The sequence below is a fragment of the Lacerta agilis genome, chromosome 6 (genome assembly GCF_009819535.1).
Source record: "Lacerta agilis isolate rLacAgi1 chromosome 6, rLacAgi1.pri, whole genome shotgun sequence".
NCBI lineage: Eukaryota > Metazoa > Chordata > Lepidosauria > Squamata > Lacertidae > Lacerta > Lacerta agilis.
Genome location: NC_046317.1, coordinates 8,856,126 through 8,874,653, shown reverse-complemented (window position 1 = coordinate 8,874,653; position 18,528 = coordinate 8,856,126). Strand labels below are relative to the sequence as shown.

The window sequence follows — 18,528 nt, the reverse complement described above, 5'->3', positions numbered from 1 at the left end:
CTCAAGAAATTGGGGGAGGGTCTTTCCTTGGCAGTCAGGAGTGTTTGTGCTGGAAAGGAGCTTACTTTGCGTGCTTCACATTTCATGTTTTCAGTAAGCATCTGAAAGGGTTGCTAACGCATTGCATCTCGCTAATAATATTTCTATTGCAAGTAAAGAGCAATTCTGAGCCGTTACCAAATATGAGGAAAGCTGCACTCCAATCTAGCGCCAGGCATAGCAGCAACATCTTAACAGAATAATATCACTCTCCAAAGCCAAACTGAAATATACTCGGAGTCAAGTGCGGATTTCATGCTCTTTATTCAGCTCATAGTAGTGAGGAATGTAGTTCCCCCCAAACGTCTGCTTTATATACACTATTTACACAATGGGCCCCACATGATTGGCTAATTCCAGGATACTCCTGTATGCCAATCGGTTTGCGGATTCACTTCCACCTGGAGCTGGATTGGGTGACTCCTGCGGACCAATCAGACTGCTGCATTCTAGATCATATTGTTCTAGGACCAATCAGACTGCTGCATTCTGAATCCTATTGTTCTAGGACCAATCAGACTGCTGCATTTTGGATCCTATTCAACTCAGTACATAACATAAACTATACCAGTAAGGTAAATTGCTGGCATTTGCTGTCATAGAGTTTCAAATATGATTCTGAGGATGTCTTTATTTTCAGGTATTTTACGCTTATTTACTCTGAAGTATGCCCCACCGTTTTCAAAAAGAACTGCTTCCTAGGACATGCGTGGTGGACTGCAGTCTTAGTCACACTGTGATCAGTGGGGATTACTTCCAAGTAAAGATACGTAGGCCGACGCTCTCAATATATCACCAAGTCCGTTTTCAGAGTCTACTAGGCTCATTAATCCCCGTCCTCTTCGTCTTCATCGTGTCCTGTCGCAGTTAAGAATTCATATACAACCGCGCAAACTCCCAAGAGCCAGGCAAACACCGTACCGGCAGAGAAGATGCAGAACCCAACCAGACCCAGGAAAAGATAGTCTTGGTCGTCAAAATGGACGAAGCATTTATAATTAAGTTGCTCCTGTGCCTCATCCAGCATCTTCAAGTCATGCACAAAAGCTGGGCTGTAGCAGGTGACGTTGTCAGAGTCTGCAGAGGAAACGCAAGGGTAACAAGAAGTCTCGACTTGTGCACAAAAAAACATGTCAATTAAGGGTGTGTCTACAGGCCTGTGGCCTTGATCCTCTCCAGACCCAGGAAGACACCCTCCCCTTTAAACTCAGACCTAACTTGCTTTCATGTTTGTTCCAGTCAAGTGGTATATACAGGTGAAACTCGAAAAATTAGAATATTGTGGAGAGGTTAATTTCTTTCAGTAATTCAACTTAAAAGGTGAAACTAATATATGAGATAGACTCATGACATGCAAAGCGAGATATGTCAAGCATTTATTTGTTATAATTGTGATGATTATGGCGTACAGCTGATGAGAACCCCAACTTAACAATTTCAACTTGGGGGTTTTCATCAGCTGTACGCCATAATCATCACAATTATAACAAACAAAGGCTTGACATATCTCGCTTTGCAAGTCATGAGTCTACCTCATACATTAAACTCCAGTAGCTAATGAAAACAATTGCTTACATAAATGGACTTTTCCACGATATTCTAATTTTTCGAGTTTCACCTGTATGTCCCTCTGGGGTTTGGTCAAGTGCCTTTAAAAATAAGTCCTCTGAATTCCTATGCTTAGAGTAAAGGCATGTACCACTACTTTGCTCCTCTACCTCAAATGTGTCAAAGCCAAGGAGGAACAGCAATAATGTACTTTTCCACAATATTCTAATTTTTCGAGTTTCACTTGTAAATTTCAGGAAACAAAATAAATCAGCATTTTCGCTTGTTATCTTTCTTGTTGTTCAGTCGTTCAGTCGTGTCCGACTCTTCGTGACCCCATGGACCAGAGCACGCCAGGCACGCCTATCCTTCACTGCCTCTCGCAGTTTGGCCAAACTCATGTTAGTAGCTTCAAGAACACTGTCCACTGTTATCTTTCTACTAAGCATCTAAAATGGCAGGCTAGAGTGCTTACTGCCCAGTAGACGGATTACTGGACCCATTCCCAGGGGACAAATATTCTTGGAGGGGCAGGCAGAATTCTCCATCACTTTAAGGGGAAAGATTTCTGCAGCTGGGTTTTGTTGTTGTTCGAAACAATTGTCTTGGTGAATACCGAATGAAAAGCGATTATTAGTTCATGTTAATGGGTGAATCCAAGGGTGATCTAGCTATGACATCTGTCACTCGATTGGTCACCAGGGCTGATGTGGCTGATCTGACTGGCATGATGGTCATCACTCCATGTGTGACACTTTTTTCCTTCTTTTAATATTTTTTATTAAAGATTTCTTAGTTTGCAAAAATACATGCATTGTCTCTTTTTCAAGTTGTGTTTTCTACAGATCAGTTTCATTTGTTGCGAGACATTAGTGTTGCATACAGTGTTAGGTCAGGAAGAAAAGAGGGGGAAAGAGAGGGGGAATGGTGAGTGGCGTCAGGTGGAAATGCTTCTATTCTTCTGCTTAGTGTATGTGTGGGGTTTTGTGTCAGCGTCACTTGTGTGGGTTTTCTTACTATTTGCTTGTTGTATTTTCTTGGTGATGAGAGAGGTTGGGGTGGCCTAGGGTGTGGTTGGTTGTCTTTGGTTGGTTGTAGTGAGATTTGTTTTTGTGTGTGAGTAGGGTTTGTGTGTGTGTTTGTTTTGGATCTGAAGAAGTATCTGATTTGTATCTGAAGTATTTGTTTGGTATCTGAAGAAGTGTACATGCACACGAAAGCTCATACCAAGAACAAACTTAGTTGGTCTCTAAGGTGCTACTGGAAATACTTTTTAATTTTTAATTTTTAATTTTGTTTTGTTTTGGATTAGGTTAGCCAAATTGATTTGTATGCTGTTGGCAGATTCTTGTTGTTGTCTTGTTGGGCTGTGTATGTGATAAAGGGGAACCATACCAGGGTGAAGGTGCCTGCTTCTATTTTTCCCTGTGTCAGTGTCAGTTTATTGGTTAGTTTTTCAAATAAGTCTGTTTCCCATACTATTGGATAACATTGGTCTATGCTTACTCCTGACAGGTCTCTCCAGTGTCTGGCTATGATGCTTCTGGCTGCTGAGAGTAGAGTGGAAGATGTTTAGTAGGGCCAGTTCTGGGGTGACTTCTAATACTTGCTTAGTTATTTTTGCATATTTCTTGTATGATTGAGGTCAAGAAGTGTTGGATTTTGGGACATTCCCACCACATGTGGAGGTATGTGCCTGTGGAGGTGCACCCCCTCCAACATTTTGGTGAGGTTCCTGGGCGTATCAGCGCTAGTTTCCGTGATGTTAGGTACCATCTGTAAGTGAGTTTCAGAGTGAGTTCTTTTCTTTTCGCTGATATGGGTTTATAGGGAGGTTTAGACCACATTCTTGTCCATGTGTGCCACTCTTGAAGCTGCACACTTGGTGAAGGAGGACCACCATGCCAACAGATATCGGTGGATGAAGGAGCCCATGGGCTAAAGCTGCTGGGTTTTCTTAATATTGATGTGGTCAACGGTGCGACTCAGAGATGTGTGTTTGTAATTATAACCTGCATGGCAGCACATCTGTGAGCTTTTGACAGTTCAACACACCTGTAGCATCTTAACAATTTAACTGATTAGCAGGGGGAGTTTACCTGCTGCACCGAATGCAGCAATGTGATAGGGTAATCGGTTATTTTGAAAACTGTATTTAAGTTGACCAAATGCTTTGTATGGTACTGGCTGGTGTAGAGTGGTGAGTTGCAGCTGTTTGATTATTATTTTAAAAAAATAAAAAGTAAGCAAAGATATTGCGGGCAAGTTTTTATCCCATCGCCCCAGTCGCTGCGCAAACTCGGTTGGTGAAGACAGTCCAACAAAAGCAGCAGTTGGCGAGTTCTGGCCTGGGTGTGGAATTAGGCCCACCAGACCTCCCCATTTAGCCCATGACGTGGTTTTGCCCAAACCCCACCCACCTGTCAGTCACTTGACATATGACATTAGCTGCAGGACAGTTAAAGCTGTGACCCCAAATTCAAAAAGAACAATGGGGAGCACATTCTAAGTATGCTCACAGTTTCCCTCTTTTGGTGCTGTTTGGATTTGGAGCCTTTTCCCATTGGGGTCTCCTGGACTCGGCACCTGCCCAGTGTGATTCAGAGCGAGCTTCTCTCCCCTCCGTGACGGCCTTTGATTCCTACTTCAACCATTGGGGGAGGTTGATTTGATTCCCTCCCTTGGCTCCCAATGTAGATCTTCATTCACTTCTTCTCCCCTGGCAGCGGTGAGCCCGCCATTTTGTCGTTTGCCTCGGGTGCCAAAATGTCTTGGGCCAGCCCTGCAGATGAGTCACATTCACCTGGCTTTGGGCCTGGTAAAGGACCCCTGGATGGTTAAGTCCAGTCAAAGGTGACAATGGGGTTGCGGTGCTCATCTCGCTTTCAGGCTGAGGGAGCCGGCATTTGTCCACAGACAGCTTTTCTGGGTCATGTGGCCAGCAGGACAAAACGACTTCTGGCACAACGGGACACCGTGACGGAAACCAGAGCACACGGGAATGCCGTTAACCTTCCCACCACAGTGGTACCTATTTATCTACTTGCACTGGCATGTTTTCGAACTGCTAGGTTGGCAGAAGCTGGGACAGAGCAACAGGAGCTCACTCCGTTATGGGGATTCGAACCGCCAGCCTACTGATTGGCATACCCAAGAGGCTCAGTGGTTTAGACCACAGCGCCACCCACCTTCCCCATGTACCAAGGATGCTGCAGCATTGGGTTGGCTGGGAGTTGGGCCAGATGACCTAGCCCAACTCCATCTTTGTGGCAGTGTGATCACTCTGTGCTTCCTTACACAGAACCTCTTTTGCCCATTTTGCTCCCCATCTCCTAGTTTGGAGAGATCTTTGGAGAGCCGTTGGCAGGAGCTGGGACAGAGCAACAGGAGCTCACCCCATTGCGGGGATTCGAACTGCCGGCCTTCTGATTGGCAAGTCCAAGAGTCTCAGTGGTTTAGACGACAGCGCCAGCCGTGTCCCAACTTGCCCAAACGGTGGTGATGCCATTGGCAGAACTCATGCAGTGTTGGACCACCCAACTCTGGCACCAGAACCACCTAGTTTTCTAGGATTTCCACCACTCGCTTAGTGCAGCTCTCAAAGACTGGGAGGGAGACAGGTTGCCTGTCCTGAGCTCGCTCTCATACTGTAGAAGACAGCGGTCAAGTGGAGCGACAGAGTTATCATGATGTGCCATCTTGTGCCACCGGCTGGCATGGAGCAGGGTGTGTCTTATTTCATTTCCAGAAGGAAAGAGGAGCTCTCGTTGCCATATAAGCTTGCAGCCAGCATTAAAGTTTAACCGCTGCTCTCGAACAAGGCGCAGAGGAATGCAAAGGGACGTGTCTGTTTCACACACCAACAGTGTTGCTTGTTCTTTGAAACAGCAGTGGCAAGGCTATAAGGTGAGTTGTGTGACATAAGTGGGAAACAGGGGTGCCTTCCGTGACACATAAGCAGCCTCTTCCTCCTTTCCCCTTCCCCTCCTCTGAGAGTTACGACGCAGGAATAGAAATATTCCTCTGGGAGCATAGCTTTATCTCCGCTTCAAATATGGGAAGGGAGGGAAGGATCCAGTATCGGAATTAATGCGAAAAGGCCCCTGCTTTGGTAAAAGCGCGAGGGAAGGATTGAAACTTTGTGAATTGCATGGGTCTCCACCCCAAAACTACCATGATAATACTGCAAGCCTTTTAGGTGGTTCCTCGACAATAACAAGCGACAACAGCCGAAAAGAATGGCATCGGCAAAATTGCAGATCATAAAGCAAGAAACACTCCACTCAGAATAGTGAAGCTTGCACGCAACTTGGAAATCACAATAAATTCAGGATAAGCAGCACCAGGGCTCTCTGTCGCCTTGATGGCCGGTGAGGGGAGAAGGAGGCAAGACGAAATCTTTGTGCATCCTTGCTCGACGTTTCCAATGAGCTTCTTATTATTCTCCCATTAACTTCATCAAGAAAGCACCTTCCTGCTGCAAATAGTTATACTGCCACTTCAATGAAAAGTACATTATTGCTGTTCCTCCTTGGCTTTGACTCATTTGAGGTAGAGGAGCAAAGTGGTGGTACATGCCTTTACTCTAAGCATAGGAATGCAGAGGACTTATTTTTAAAGGCACTTGACCAAACGCCAGAGGGACATACAGGTGAAACTTGAAAAATTAGAATATCGTGGAAAAGTCAATTTATGTAAGCAATTGTTTTCATTAGCTAGTGGAGTTTAATATATGAGATAGACTCATGACAAGCAAAGTCAAGCCTTTGTTTGTTATAATTGTGATGATTATGGCGTACAGCTGATGAAAACCCCAAAGTTGAAATTGTTAATTTGGGGTTCTCATCAGCTGTATGCCATAATCATCACAATTATAACAAATAAGGGCTTGACATATCTCGCTTTGCATCTCATGAGTCTATCTCATATATTAGTTTCACCTTTTAAGCTGAATTACTGAAAGAAATGAACCTTTCCATGATATTCTAATTTTTCGAGTTTCACCTGTAGTTGTCCTGAGTCCACAGACTGCCCACCTTCTCAGCCCAGCAGCTGAGTGAGCACCCTACAGCTCACCTGGAGATGGGACACCCTCCCCTAGACGCTCAGCATTTCCCACTCACCTGGGATAGTTATGCCGCTCTCTTTTATCAAGCTGCACAGTTCCATGAAGGAGCAGTTGCAGAACCAGGGATTCCCACTTAAGCCCAGGCTTCTCAGGTTGGGCAGATCCCTGATGGTAATTGCATCAATGAACGTCAGGCTACAGCGACTCACATCCAGGTGCCTCAGCCAGGTATTGTTGGCAAAGGAGTCCTTCTCAATCTCCACCAGACCGGGGTTGTCGGAGAGCTTGAGCACAACCAGGCTGCCGAGCTGGGAAAAGGTCCCAAACGTGACCAGGGTGAGGTTGTTGAAACTGAGGTCCAAGTAGACAAGCTTGACGATGCTCACGAAGGTGAAGTCCAGGTCCTCGCCCAAAGCATTGCCACTGCAATCTAGGTAGATCAAGTCGCTGAAGAAGTTCAGCTCCACGGATGGCAAGTAGCTGAGCTGGTTTTGAGCCAGGATCAGCTGCCTGGTGTCCAGAGGGATTGTGGCCGGGAACTCTGCGAGCCGCTTCCCTGTGCAGTTCACAGCCAGATACTCGCAAGTGCACCCCTGGGGACACGACACACTTTCTGCCGTCCCGCAAATTCCTAGGAGAAGCACCACCCACCGCAAGCAGCTCCCTGCTCCCTTTGCACCCCGATGTCCTCCACTCCATTCTGGGTGGGGAGCCATTTCTTCTCTGCACCGATCCTGCGGAGAGCTAAGGTGCTCTGCTTTCTGCAAACTCTTTGCTCGTCAACATCTCGGGCAAACTGCCAATTGAAGCACCTGGGGCAGAGAGCTCACTTTCTTGAATGTGCAAAACGGCCACTTGCTGTTCTGTATCATGTTGACTGCCAGTTGACACCTTTATGTCACCCAAGGTTCATCCCTACACAGGTTTTGGGCATGCTTTGTGTGTATACACAAGAGAGAGTGTACGTCTTCTGTACCGAGTAAATTTTAGGGAGCCCAAGACTGAGAAGGCAGGCAGGCCTTGTGTGATAGAGCTTAATTCAGACTTCTAACCCCCCCCCATCTTTTAGAGTGCATTACATTCTTCATTTAATGATCTTTCCATTGAGATATAATTTTATGGTATTGCTTCCCCCCAAAAAGTGGTGTTGTGAGCCATCAAACCTTGGAAATACACTTTCCCCAAAAGGTTTCCACAATTTTGGCCACTAGTGTACGATGGAATGGTCTCGGTGTTGGGGAGCACATTTTTATTCTGATTATGTCTTTGTCAAAATAAAATAAAAATAATAAAACACACAAGCGCATGGGTTTGTGACCAGTTTACATCTGTAAGAGCTCTTCTAAGCCCTGAATAGGTAACTTTAAATTTTTCTCCTTTTGGGGGAGTTTTCTTGTTGAATGGACAGGCTCCCACCCCTTTCCCACCATGATTGTTAGTATGAGTACTCTCTCTATTTTAGGAATTTATTGTTTTAGTTTAGGAGTGTGAATGTAGCAGGTATTAGGGGAAAGGCACTCATGATTTGGTTTCAATTCTGCACCCCATTGATTAACAGAATTCTCCCCTCTCCCTCCCCCGTAAGGAACGCCATTTAAATTTGTGCCCATGAGGGTATGAATTTTTGGCTTTGGAGCTCTTTTTGACATTTTCCCCCAGCCTGGTGGGCAGCTGACCCACATAAAAGATTCCCTTTGTGCAAGCATGTTTGAAGGCCATGTGTGAAGTGCACACAGGTCCCCAGAGACAAATTCAACATCTGACCCCACTCCTCTAAATCAATGGCGTCAGTTGTCCTTTGCTTAGGGGCCCTTTCAGAAATGCCCTCAGCTCTTACTGAGCAGGTGGGCCACCAAGTGTTGGCTATCACACTCGTCCCCCAGGAACCTCCTTCCCACTTGACTCCTTTGATGCCTCGTGGGCCGAGAATTGGAGTCTGGCCCCGTTCTATACCGCAAGGTTATACTTGTGCACAAACAGGTGTGGGGGGGGGGGGAAGTGAGACCTTCCTTGAAAGGTGGGGAAACGCCAGCAAATGGATTTTGCAATGAAACAGAAGGGCTACAAGGCATTAGCCATTGACACTTCTCAGAGCTCCAAAACAGCAGGTCTAAAATGTTCTGTATTCCTCCTCGTCCAATTCCTCGTCCACCTTCATTACAGGGTGATAATATATCACTGTGCATACGCCAACCAGCCAGGCCACCAGAGTTCCTCCGAAAAAGATGCAGATGGCAATCAGACCCAAGAAGATGAAATCTTGGAGGTCTAAATGCACAAGGCAGAGGTAGTGGAGCTTCGATTCGGCCACATTGATTGTCAGACCCTTGAGAAGGTCTGGTTTGTTGCAAGTCATTTCCTCAGAGTCTGAAGGTGGGGGGGGGGGAGAAACAAATTTAAGAGGAGTTACAGTCAGCATTTTAAATCGTGGCTGGTAAATCTATAATAGGACTGCACCTTAACAGACCATGGACAAGCAAAAAACGAGTAAAGAACCCTTGAGAGATCATGGAAGGGAGGAAACATCTCTGGCTCACAGAAGTCCAGAGCATCTTCAGTTGGGCCAGACATTCATGCTCTAGAGCAGACCTCTTCCCCCACCACCGATAGATAGATAGATAGATAGATAGATAGATAGATAGATAGACAGACGGATAATTTATTACGGCTGGAGACCAGCACAAGAACCACATTTGGAGGTACAATCTCAAGCAAAAAACAAACATGTAATACATTGTACAAAATTAAAATTTATAAATGCGATGAGCATAAAGCCACTTAAAAACTTTAAGATAAGCTACTGCAGAGAAGTGACCCTGGATCACCTGCGGAGCTGGGTTGGGGGATATTCTCAACAAACTAGATTGGATCTGGGGATGGTCTGTGTCTGCAGATCTGAACACAGAATCTGGCGACCAACCGGGTTGTCTTCTGATCATTACCTAACAGGAGCAGGTTGTATTTTTGCTCTTCCGGTAGGTCAACAAGCTTCAGCAGCACTACCTGCCTCTTTGTAGAAGTGACACCTGAAAAATAAGTGCTCTGGGCTTCCTGTTTCCCCCAATGAACAGGCACAGAGTCTCTGAGCATATGGGACTTTTTTTTATAAGCTCCTTCCAGGACTAGCGAGGGCAGAGCCGAGCTTCTGGCCACCACCAGTAGCCTATATTATGAACAATCTCCATCTTCTCTGACCTTCCTCCACATAAGCTCGATTTGAAGTTTAATATACAGTGGTACCTTGGCTCTCAAACGCCTTGGTACTCAAACAACTTGGAACACAAACACTGCAAACCCGGAAGTAAGTGTTCCGGTTTACAAACTTTTTTTTGAAAGCCAAACATGCTCCGTTTTGAGTGTTACGCTTCCAATTTGAGGGCCACACTTCCATTTTGAGTGTTACGCTGAGGTCCGTCTGTTTTTGTGATTTATTTTGCATTTTTGTTTTTGAGGCTCTTTTTTGTGTGTCGCTGTGTGGAACCCAGTTCAGCTACTGATTGATTGACTGATTGTGTGACTGCAGTACATTGTTTATTGCTTTCATTTTATAGATCAGTGGTAAAATTCATGTTAAATTGCTGTTTTAGGGGTTGTTTTTAAAAGTCTGGAAGGGATTAATCCATTTTGCATTACTTTCTATGGGAAAGTGCGCCTTGGTTTTGGAATGCTTTGGTTTTGGAATGGACTTCCGGATCGGTTTAAGTTTGAGAACCAAGGCACCACTGTATTCTTTTTCATCATCATCATCATCATCATCATCAGCATATCATCATCATCACTTACCTGCCCTTCACCCTAAGGTCCTAAAATAAGTTACAACATTAAAACAGGATATTTAAAAATCTACACAGTGTCAAAAGCGGGCGATGAAGGAAACAGAGCAATATTTGCGGCAAGAATGTTACTTGCCCAAAAATAGAAAGAAGAAGTCCCAGCAAAGGAAGAAGGATACAAAAACTTATGGAACTGCAGAAAGAGGGGGGAAGGAAGTCAAGTTTTAAAATGTCAAAAAGATTGTAAAATCAGTGAAATGTATAATGCGGTTCCTTAAATTTATTTTTAATATTTCCTGCATATCCAAAATAACCTAGTTTGCTCATTTATTCATCTACCTTAAATATATACTCTTATGAAATGGCAGGTTGTTACAATAATCCTGCCAGTGTTTTTATCTGTTTACAATTTATCTGTAAATGTTCAATAAACCGTTTCCATTCTTCTATAAAAAGTTTGTTATCTTGATTTCTTATTCTTCCTGTAAGTTTTGCCATTTCTGCATATTCCGTAAGGTTTTGTATCCATTCTTCCTTTGCTGGGACTTCTGCTTCATTCCATTTTGGGGAGAAAAACATTCTTGCCGCTGTAGTAGCATACATTAATAAATTTAAATTCCCAATGCTTATTTGATTGAGATTTATACATATTTGCCAATTTACTTGGTGTTAGATACCATTGATATATCATTTTCATATAATTTTCTCTTAGATTATAACATGCTGTAAATTTTATATCCATGTTCCACAATCGTTCCCATGCTTCAATGTCTATGTTATGAGCAATATCTATTGCCCAATGTATCTTTGAGGATTTTACTTGCTCATCTTTTGTATCCCATTTCCCCATGCTTATCTTCCTCTTCCTCCTTCTCGGGGTGCCTCATCCCGCATCCTCAGTGGGCCGGCCCCAAGTGCCTGCGAACAGGAGAAGGCACCCCACATAATTCACACCTGGGAAAAGGTCTCACCTGGATACAAAACATCAACTCTCTTCATCCAGTTGCTAAACTCCAAGAAATTGCAGTCACAATTCCAGGGGTTCCCCTTCAGTCTCAAACTATGAAGGTTCTGCAGATCTCTGAATAATTCGCCACCAATGTACGTCAAGCCACAGTCGCTCATATCCACGAATCTCAGAAGGGTGTTGCTGTCAAAGGCTTTGTCCTTCACTTCCACCAACGACGGGTTGCTTGAGAGATTCAGCAGCAGCAGCTTGTTGAGTTGCGAGAAAGTGTGAGGGGTTACATAAGAGAGTCTATTGAAACTGAGGTCTAGGTACGTCAACTTGACTATACCGGGAAAGGTGAAATCCAGGCTCATTTCTAACAGGTTGTGGCTGCAGTCCAGATAGACCAGTTCGTTCAGATAGCTCATCTCTAATATTGGCAAAGTGACGATTTTGTTGTTGGAAAGAATCAATTCCTTGGTGGTCAGCGGAATTGAGCCTGGAACATTGTCTAAAGCCTTGCTGCTGCAGTTTACTGTCTTTTGTTCACAGCTGCACGATGCCGGACAGCTAAGACTCTTTCCTGTCCATTTTATTACAATGAGAACGACTATCCACAAGGGTGTGGAAGCACGGAAAGAGGGCAGAAGAAGATGGCCCATCCTATACGCCTTAAACAGAAGAAGAAGGGTTTCCCTTCAGCACTAAAGGAGAAACGCTTCCTGCTGCTGGAGCAGCTCCCATGTCATCCCAGTTGGTACCAGTTGCCTTTATGACATCACCAGTTTGGCCCACAAATCTGGAGTGATGATGTATCAAGAAGTTACTGCCTAGGTCATATATTCTGGTTGTTGTTTTTTTTTAAATTATTTGCATTTTCAAAAGCAGGACAGAGAGCATATTTAACCCTCTCCGCTCCCCCTGTCCCACTTACAACTTCATACCAAATACAGCATGTATACATATACCATATGTCTTCCCTTCCATCCTTTTTCCTGGTTCCCTTTGCTTTTCTACTGCTCCACGTAATCCACATCTTTTTAATCATCCAATTTGTTATCTATTAAAAACTCGTATCTGCTGGATGTACTTGAGACCTGCTAAGCTATGTATTTGTCTATACTGGTTCTTAAAATACTCCATAAACATTATCCATTCCTCCTTACGTTCCTCATCTTTGTTTTCTCTTATCCTGTTCGTCAGACCAGCTGGTTCAGCATATTTGAACGTTTTACACTGCCATTCTTCCTTGGTGGGTATTAGACTTGTTCTCCACCTTTGTGCCAATAAGGTTCTAGGCTTTATTTCTCTTTGGACATGTCAACACCATAAGCCAATATTGGTCTTATGCAAGTTTACCTAGCAAGGCTTCCCCCCAGGAATTCTAACTGGGGTGGGGGGCATGAGGCACCCCCCCCCCAGAGTGCCAGTTCCCAAACTTCCCTGGGGAGAAGGAAGGACAGTAAAGCTATTTTAAGTCTGTGCTATAGATTTGCCCTTGGAAACGTAAAAGGGTAAAAGGGAATTGGGAAATGATCTATAATGAATTGAAAAAAATGTTTAAAATACTCCCCCCCCCCAAAAAAAAAACCCAGAGTCCTTTCTGTTGGGGGATAATTCGGGCTGAAATTCCCAGTTGTCAAAAAAGGTTTTTTATTTATGCCACTACTGCAGCCCGTGTTTTGTTAGCCCCAAAATGGAAAACGAACAAGGTCCCAACTAAAGAAGAAGGGCAACTTAAGTTGACAGAATATGCGCAGCTTGCGGACTTAACACACAGAACAAGAAGAACATATGTTTAGAGAAGATTGGGAAAACGTTTATTGAATATATGGGAAATAATTGTGTACAGCTGAAAACCCTGGCAGCATTAAGATAAATTCAACAGTTCTGATGGATGTAATGATGTAATACTGAATGGGTATAGTTTCTGCAAAACATGCAGGGATTTATGATATGTAAAATGAACCATGGAAAGAAGAAGAAGAAGAAGAAGAAGAAGAAGAAGAAGAAGAAGAAGAAGAAGAAGAAGAAGAAGAAGAAGAAGAAGAAGAAGAAGAAGAAGAAGTGGAGGAGGAGGAGTTTGGATTTGATATCCTGCTTTATGACTACCCTAAGGAGTCTCAAAGCGGCTAACATTCTCCTTTCCCTTCCTCCCCCACAACAAACACTCTGTGAGGTGAGTGAGGTTGGGAGACTTCAGAGAAGTGTGACTAGCCCAAGGTCACCCAGCAGCTGCATGTGGAGGAGTGGAGACACGAACCCGGTTCACCAGATTACGAGTCTACCGCTCTTAACCACTACACCACACTGAGAAGAAGGGAACTCATTGATACCTTGAGGATGTAAAATGGCTTCTCCCTGCCCTGCCTAGAGGAGGAAGGGGTCTGGACTCAGCTGGCTGAGTGCCATTTTAAGCAGCCCTTCTCCGGAGCCAGCCCTTTTGTGCCGCTCATCTTTCCTCCGCCGTTTCCACCGCTGCCCTGGGGCTCCTGTGTGCCAGAGAGCGGAGCGGATGAGCTTGCTCTGCCTACTGACGAAAAGCAGCAGTGGCGGTGGTGGCAGCCCCTGGCAAGGTAAGTGCAGCGGCTGAGGGCTGGGGGGAGGACTACTTCCCCCCTTGCCTCTTCTTCCAGGCTCCCCCCCCCCGGTGCCGCTTCTCCGGCCTGCCACAGGGTCTGAGGGACAGTGGACTGGCCCGCGGTTAAAAAAAAAATGCCGACCCCTGAGCTGGAGTTTAGTTTGCCCTTTGGGTGAGGTGGGGGCATGCAGTGGCCCGTGGCCCAGTAGGTTCTTTGGCAAAATGAGTATGTTTAGCCTAGCAACTGTTGTTAGGAAGAAAACAACTTTAAGCAACTGCTATTGGAGAAGAGGCCGCTGTCACTTCATTGTGACATGTGGCTGACAAAAGAGATGCTGCCGACACAGGTGTGGGAAGGAGCCCTCCCTTCCCGGTCCCGAGGCAACAGGGAAGAAGTCCTAATGTCTCTCTTCAGCAGCTCTGAGACAGTGTCTCCATAGATGCTCAGCAAGAATGACAAGTGAGGACAAGAAGCAGATTGAGATCTCAAACCTCGGCAAAGTAGCCGCTCATGTCCCCGACCTCATAGTGTATGGCGATTTCTCCCAGGAAGTGCCTTTCATCGAGAGCTTTGATGGCGTGCTGCTCTTTGTGGACATTTCAGGTAGGTAGGCAAAGGGAGATCGGGGTCGGGAGTGTGGGGAGCAGATTTCGGAGGCACCTCAAAGAAAGAAAGAAAGAAAGAGTTGAGAGACTTCAAATTGTTGTCCTGATGGGTAAAAGATGCACAAGCCCCTCCATACTGAAAATAAATCTAGCTTCTCAGGCATTCATATCGTTTCATGCCACCCCAATCTCCTCAGCAGGGCAAGAATCCAGGGTTCCCAGTGCTTAGGCAGAGTTTGGAAATGCAGCACAGCAGAGACTGTGGTGTCTTTATGACATATGGGTTATTTACACAGATATACAACCTGAGCCTGATGGGGAGGAGTTCAAAGAGTTGCACCCCGAGAGGGTCTCTGGCTTCTCTCATAGGCTTGGATCCAAAACAGAAACCAGCCATGCTCTTTGACTCCTTTTTGCAGCATAAAAGCAGTCAGCCCCCAATAATAAAATATTGGGGGGGGGGGAGAGAAAATAAACCCTCTCCCAAAGTGATGTGAAACCTTCCACCTGCCTTTCCCACTCTTGGCTGTAACTCAGGCTGTGTTTTATTAATAGCAAGTGCTTGCGTATCTTACAGGTTTCACGGCTCTGACCGAAAAGTTCAGCATGACCACCAACCTCGACCGCAGTGCTGATGAGCTCACATTGGCCCTTAATAACTATGTGGGAGACATTGTGGAAGGTAAGTAGAGCAATTTGAGTGCCAAGACCCCATGACCCCGCAGTTCCCTAGTAGATAATGAGCACATGTACACAAGTATTTTGGTTTATGGGTTCAAATAGGCCACAACTTACGCATTGGGGTGAAGCCAGGCTATATCTTGACTCCTGCCCGTCTGCAGGCCGTCTAACTAAGGGTAAACCACCAATACAGCCCTATGACTTACATCAAATAGGGGTACCCTGAGGGGTCCCCGTTGGGGTTGTGGCATGGCCCAAGCCCACGTTTGGGCATCGGACAGGATCCACACATCCCAATCCCTTGAACAGGATACCTTGAGGAGGAGGGGTAGGTGGAGGCTACAACCTCCCCTCACAGCCCTCGTGTTGGTTCCAGAGATATTCAATCGTCCCGGCACTCAGACAGTGCTGGGAATTGCCGGCTGATCCTGCAAGGGCTAAAATATGGCCAGGACCAATTTTGAGCTGATCTAAGTCCTAAGTGGATGCGGGTGGCGCTGTGGTCTAAACCACAGAGCCTAGGGCTTGCTGATCAGAAGGTCAGTGGTTCGAATCCCCGCAAAGGGGTGAGCTCCTGTTGCTCGGTCCCAGCTCCGGCCAACCTAGCAGTTTGAAAGCACTTCAAAGTGCAAGTAGATAAATAGGTACTGCCCCTGTGGGAAGGTAAACAGCATTTCTGTGCGCTGCTTTGGTTCGCCAGAAGCAGCTTAGTCATGCTGGCCACATGACCCAGAAACGGTACACCGGGTCCCTCGGCCAATAAAGCGAGATTAGCGCCACAACCCCAGAGTCGTCCGCAACTGGACCTAACGGTCAGGGGTCCTTTTACCTTTAGCTTTTTAAGTCCTAAGTAGAAAATGAAAGATCATAGGTTGGAATGGGCTTTAGTCGCTGCCACCTTCGTTCAAAGGATTTCCGACGGCAGGGCTAGGAGAGACTCCGGCCGAAAAGGTTGGGGCGTTGTTGCCACTGCCAGTTACAACAGGCACTCGAGGGCCAGATAGACCAAAAGCTGGACTCCAGGAGTCCAGAAATGGGGGCGCAAGTGGAGGGCACCCCCTTTTGCCACTGCTCCGTGGCTAAGCCCAAGTTCAGAGCACTCTCTTGATTGGATCAAGGTTCAAATCTCAGATCATCTTGGGATCATTGAACTCTCCTGAGGGCTCAAGCCTGGATTTTAAACTGGGAATTGTGGCGCACCAGCACCCACAGTTGTTCTAAGGGCGATCGATACTGGTGGACTAAGTAAAGGTAAAGGTAAAGAGACCCCTAACAGTTAGGTCCAGCTGCGTACGACTCTGGGGTTGTGGCACTCATCTTGCTCTATAGGCCAAGGGAACAGGCGTACAGCTTCCGGGTCATGTGGCCAGCATGACTAAGCCGCTTCTGGCAAACCAGAGCAGCACACGGAAATGCCTTTTACCTTCCCGCCGGAGCGGTACCTATTTATCTACTTGTGCTTCGTGCTTTCAAACGGCTAGGTTGGCAGGACTAAGTAACAGCCTTTAATTAATGCCCACAGAGAAGGAAAGTAGCAGAAAGTGGCAGTGCCCTTTCTGGGTCGTAACTTTAGCTTTCTTTCATTTTTTCCTCCTCGTAGGGGCTGAGGAGGTGAAGTAAAGGACCCCAGTTTAAAACTTTATACCCTTGTCTGTCTTCCTAAGGTATTTAGAGCACACAGAGAGTTAGAAGAACTGTGGAAACAGTGGAAGCTACTTCTGTAACCCTTCTCCCTTTCTCTTTCCCTTGCAGAGGTGTTGGTTTTTGGAGGCGATGTCTTGAAATTTGCAGGTAGGACCCTTCTGTGGGTGGGTGTCGCACCTGTGTGTGTGTGTGTGCGCGCTTTCAATTGTATGTTCCACAAATCCAAGTCTTCCTTCTTCTTTTTTTGTAAATAATAATTTTTTATTAAATTTTCTGTTTCACAATTTAAAGTAGTCATTTATACATCCTTAAGATATTAATGACTTCCTTTCTTCTCTTTCCATGGTTCGTTTGGCGTATCATAAATCCCTGCAGATTTTACAAAAACTATACCATTTAGTATTCCATTACTGCATCCATCAAAACTTATTTACACCGTTGAATTCATATTAATGCTGCCAGTGTTTTCAACTATATACAATTCAATATATTCAACAAATGTTTTCCAATATTCTATAAACACACTTTCTTCTTGTTCTTTTATTCTACATGATAAGTCTGCAAGCTGCGTATATTCTGTCAACTTAAGTTGCCATTCTTCTTTGGTTGGGACCTCACTTGTTTTCCATTTTTGGGCTAACGAAACACGGGCCGCAGTAGTGGCATACATAAATAACCTTTCCTGACACCTGGGAATTTCAGTCACAAATCCAAGTCTTTCTGAAGGAGCGTCTCCACCCCCATCGTTCAGCCCGGACACTGAGCTCTAGTTCCGAGGGCCTTCTGGTTCCCTCACTGCCAGAAGTGAGGTTACAGGGAACCAGGCAGAGGGCCTTTTTGGTAGTGGCGCCCGGCCTGTGCAACGCCCTCCCATCACATGTCAAGGAAATAAACAACTATCTGACTTTTAGAAGACATCTGAAGGCAGTCCTGTTTAGGAAAGTTTTTAATGTTTGATTGCATTATTATTATTATTATTATTATTATTATTATTATTATTATTATTATTATTATTATTATTAATGTTCTGTTGGGAGGTGCCCAGAGTGGCTGGGGAAAGCCAGCCAGATGGGTGGGGTATATATAAATTATTATTATTATTATTATTATTATTATTATTATTATTATTATTATTATTCTCTCTGGCTTCTGTAGGGGATGCATTGCTGGCACTCTGGAAGGTGGAGCGATGCCATATAAATGATATCATCACTCTGGCACTGAAATGTAGCTTCAGCATCCAGCAAGAGTATGGGGTTCGCGATACGGAGGTGGGACTGGAACTGCGTGTTAAGATAGGTACTGCATCCTCCCCTACATGGAGCTCAGAGCCAGTGATGCGTGGAAAGTCACAATGTGTGCCTCTACCTGAGAGAGACAGGAGCACAGACTGGCACAGCAAGGCAGGAACACTCAGGGTTCCTTGCTATAATTTCCCCCTGGTGTGGTGTAGTGGTTAAGAGTGGTATACTCATAATCTGGGAAACTGGGTTCGTGTCCCCATTCCTCCACATGCAGCTGCTGGGTGACTAGAGGAAACGCTATGGTCCTGGATATGGTGGGAATTATTTCCATGCAAAATGAGAACTATTGAATTAATTTCCATTGCCATGTATGATTTCATGTTATACCTGGGATG

At 45.3% G+C, this 18,528-nt stretch overlaps 3 protein-coding genes across 3 annotated transcripts in view; 1 reads left to right on the top strand and 2 right to left on the bottom strand.

The window, feature by feature from the left end:
• Positions 1-865: 865 nt before the first annotated feature.
• Positions 866-7,371, bottom strand: LOC117047853 (leucine-rich repeat-containing protein 52-like). The gene is made up of 2 exons (XM_033151080.1): positions 6,711-7,371; positions 866-1,116 (listed from the first exon to the last, which is right to left on the bottom strand). Exons 1-2 carry the CDS (start codon positions 7,369-7,371, stop codon positions 866-868), a joined length of 912 nt encoding a protein of 303 aa, XP_033006971.1.
• Positions 7,372-8,683: 1,312 nt separating this feature from the next.
• LOC117047755 (leucine-rich repeat-containing protein 52-like) lies at positions 8,684-12,060 on the bottom strand. The gene is made up of 2 exons (XM_033151002.1): positions 11,400-12,060; positions 8,684-9,022 (listed from the first exon to the last, which is right to left on the bottom strand). The coding sequence occupies exons 1-2, from the start codon at positions 12,037-12,039 to the stop codon at positions 8,766-8,768; spliced, it is 897 nt and encodes a 298-aa protein (XP_033006893.1). The 5' UTR covers positions 12,040-12,060; the 3' UTR covers positions 8,684-8,765.
• A 2,441-nt stretch (positions 12,061-14,501) lies between these two features.
• The window catches only part of ADCY10 (adenylate cyclase 10), a 65,638-nt gene continuing 61,611 nt past the window's right edge, over positions 14,502-18,528 (top strand). The window contains exons 1-4 of the mRNA XM_033151078.1: positions 14,502-14,562; positions 15,142-15,246; positions 16,998-17,036; positions 18,045-18,188. Coding sequence (XP_033006969.1) covers positions 15,171-15,246; positions 16,998-17,036; positions 18,045-18,188 — 259 coding nt within the window. The 5' untranslated portion in view covers positions 14,502-14,562; positions 15,142-15,170. The remainder of the gene's footprint in view (positions 14,563-15,141; positions 15,247-16,997; positions 17,037-18,044; positions 18,189-18,528) is intronic.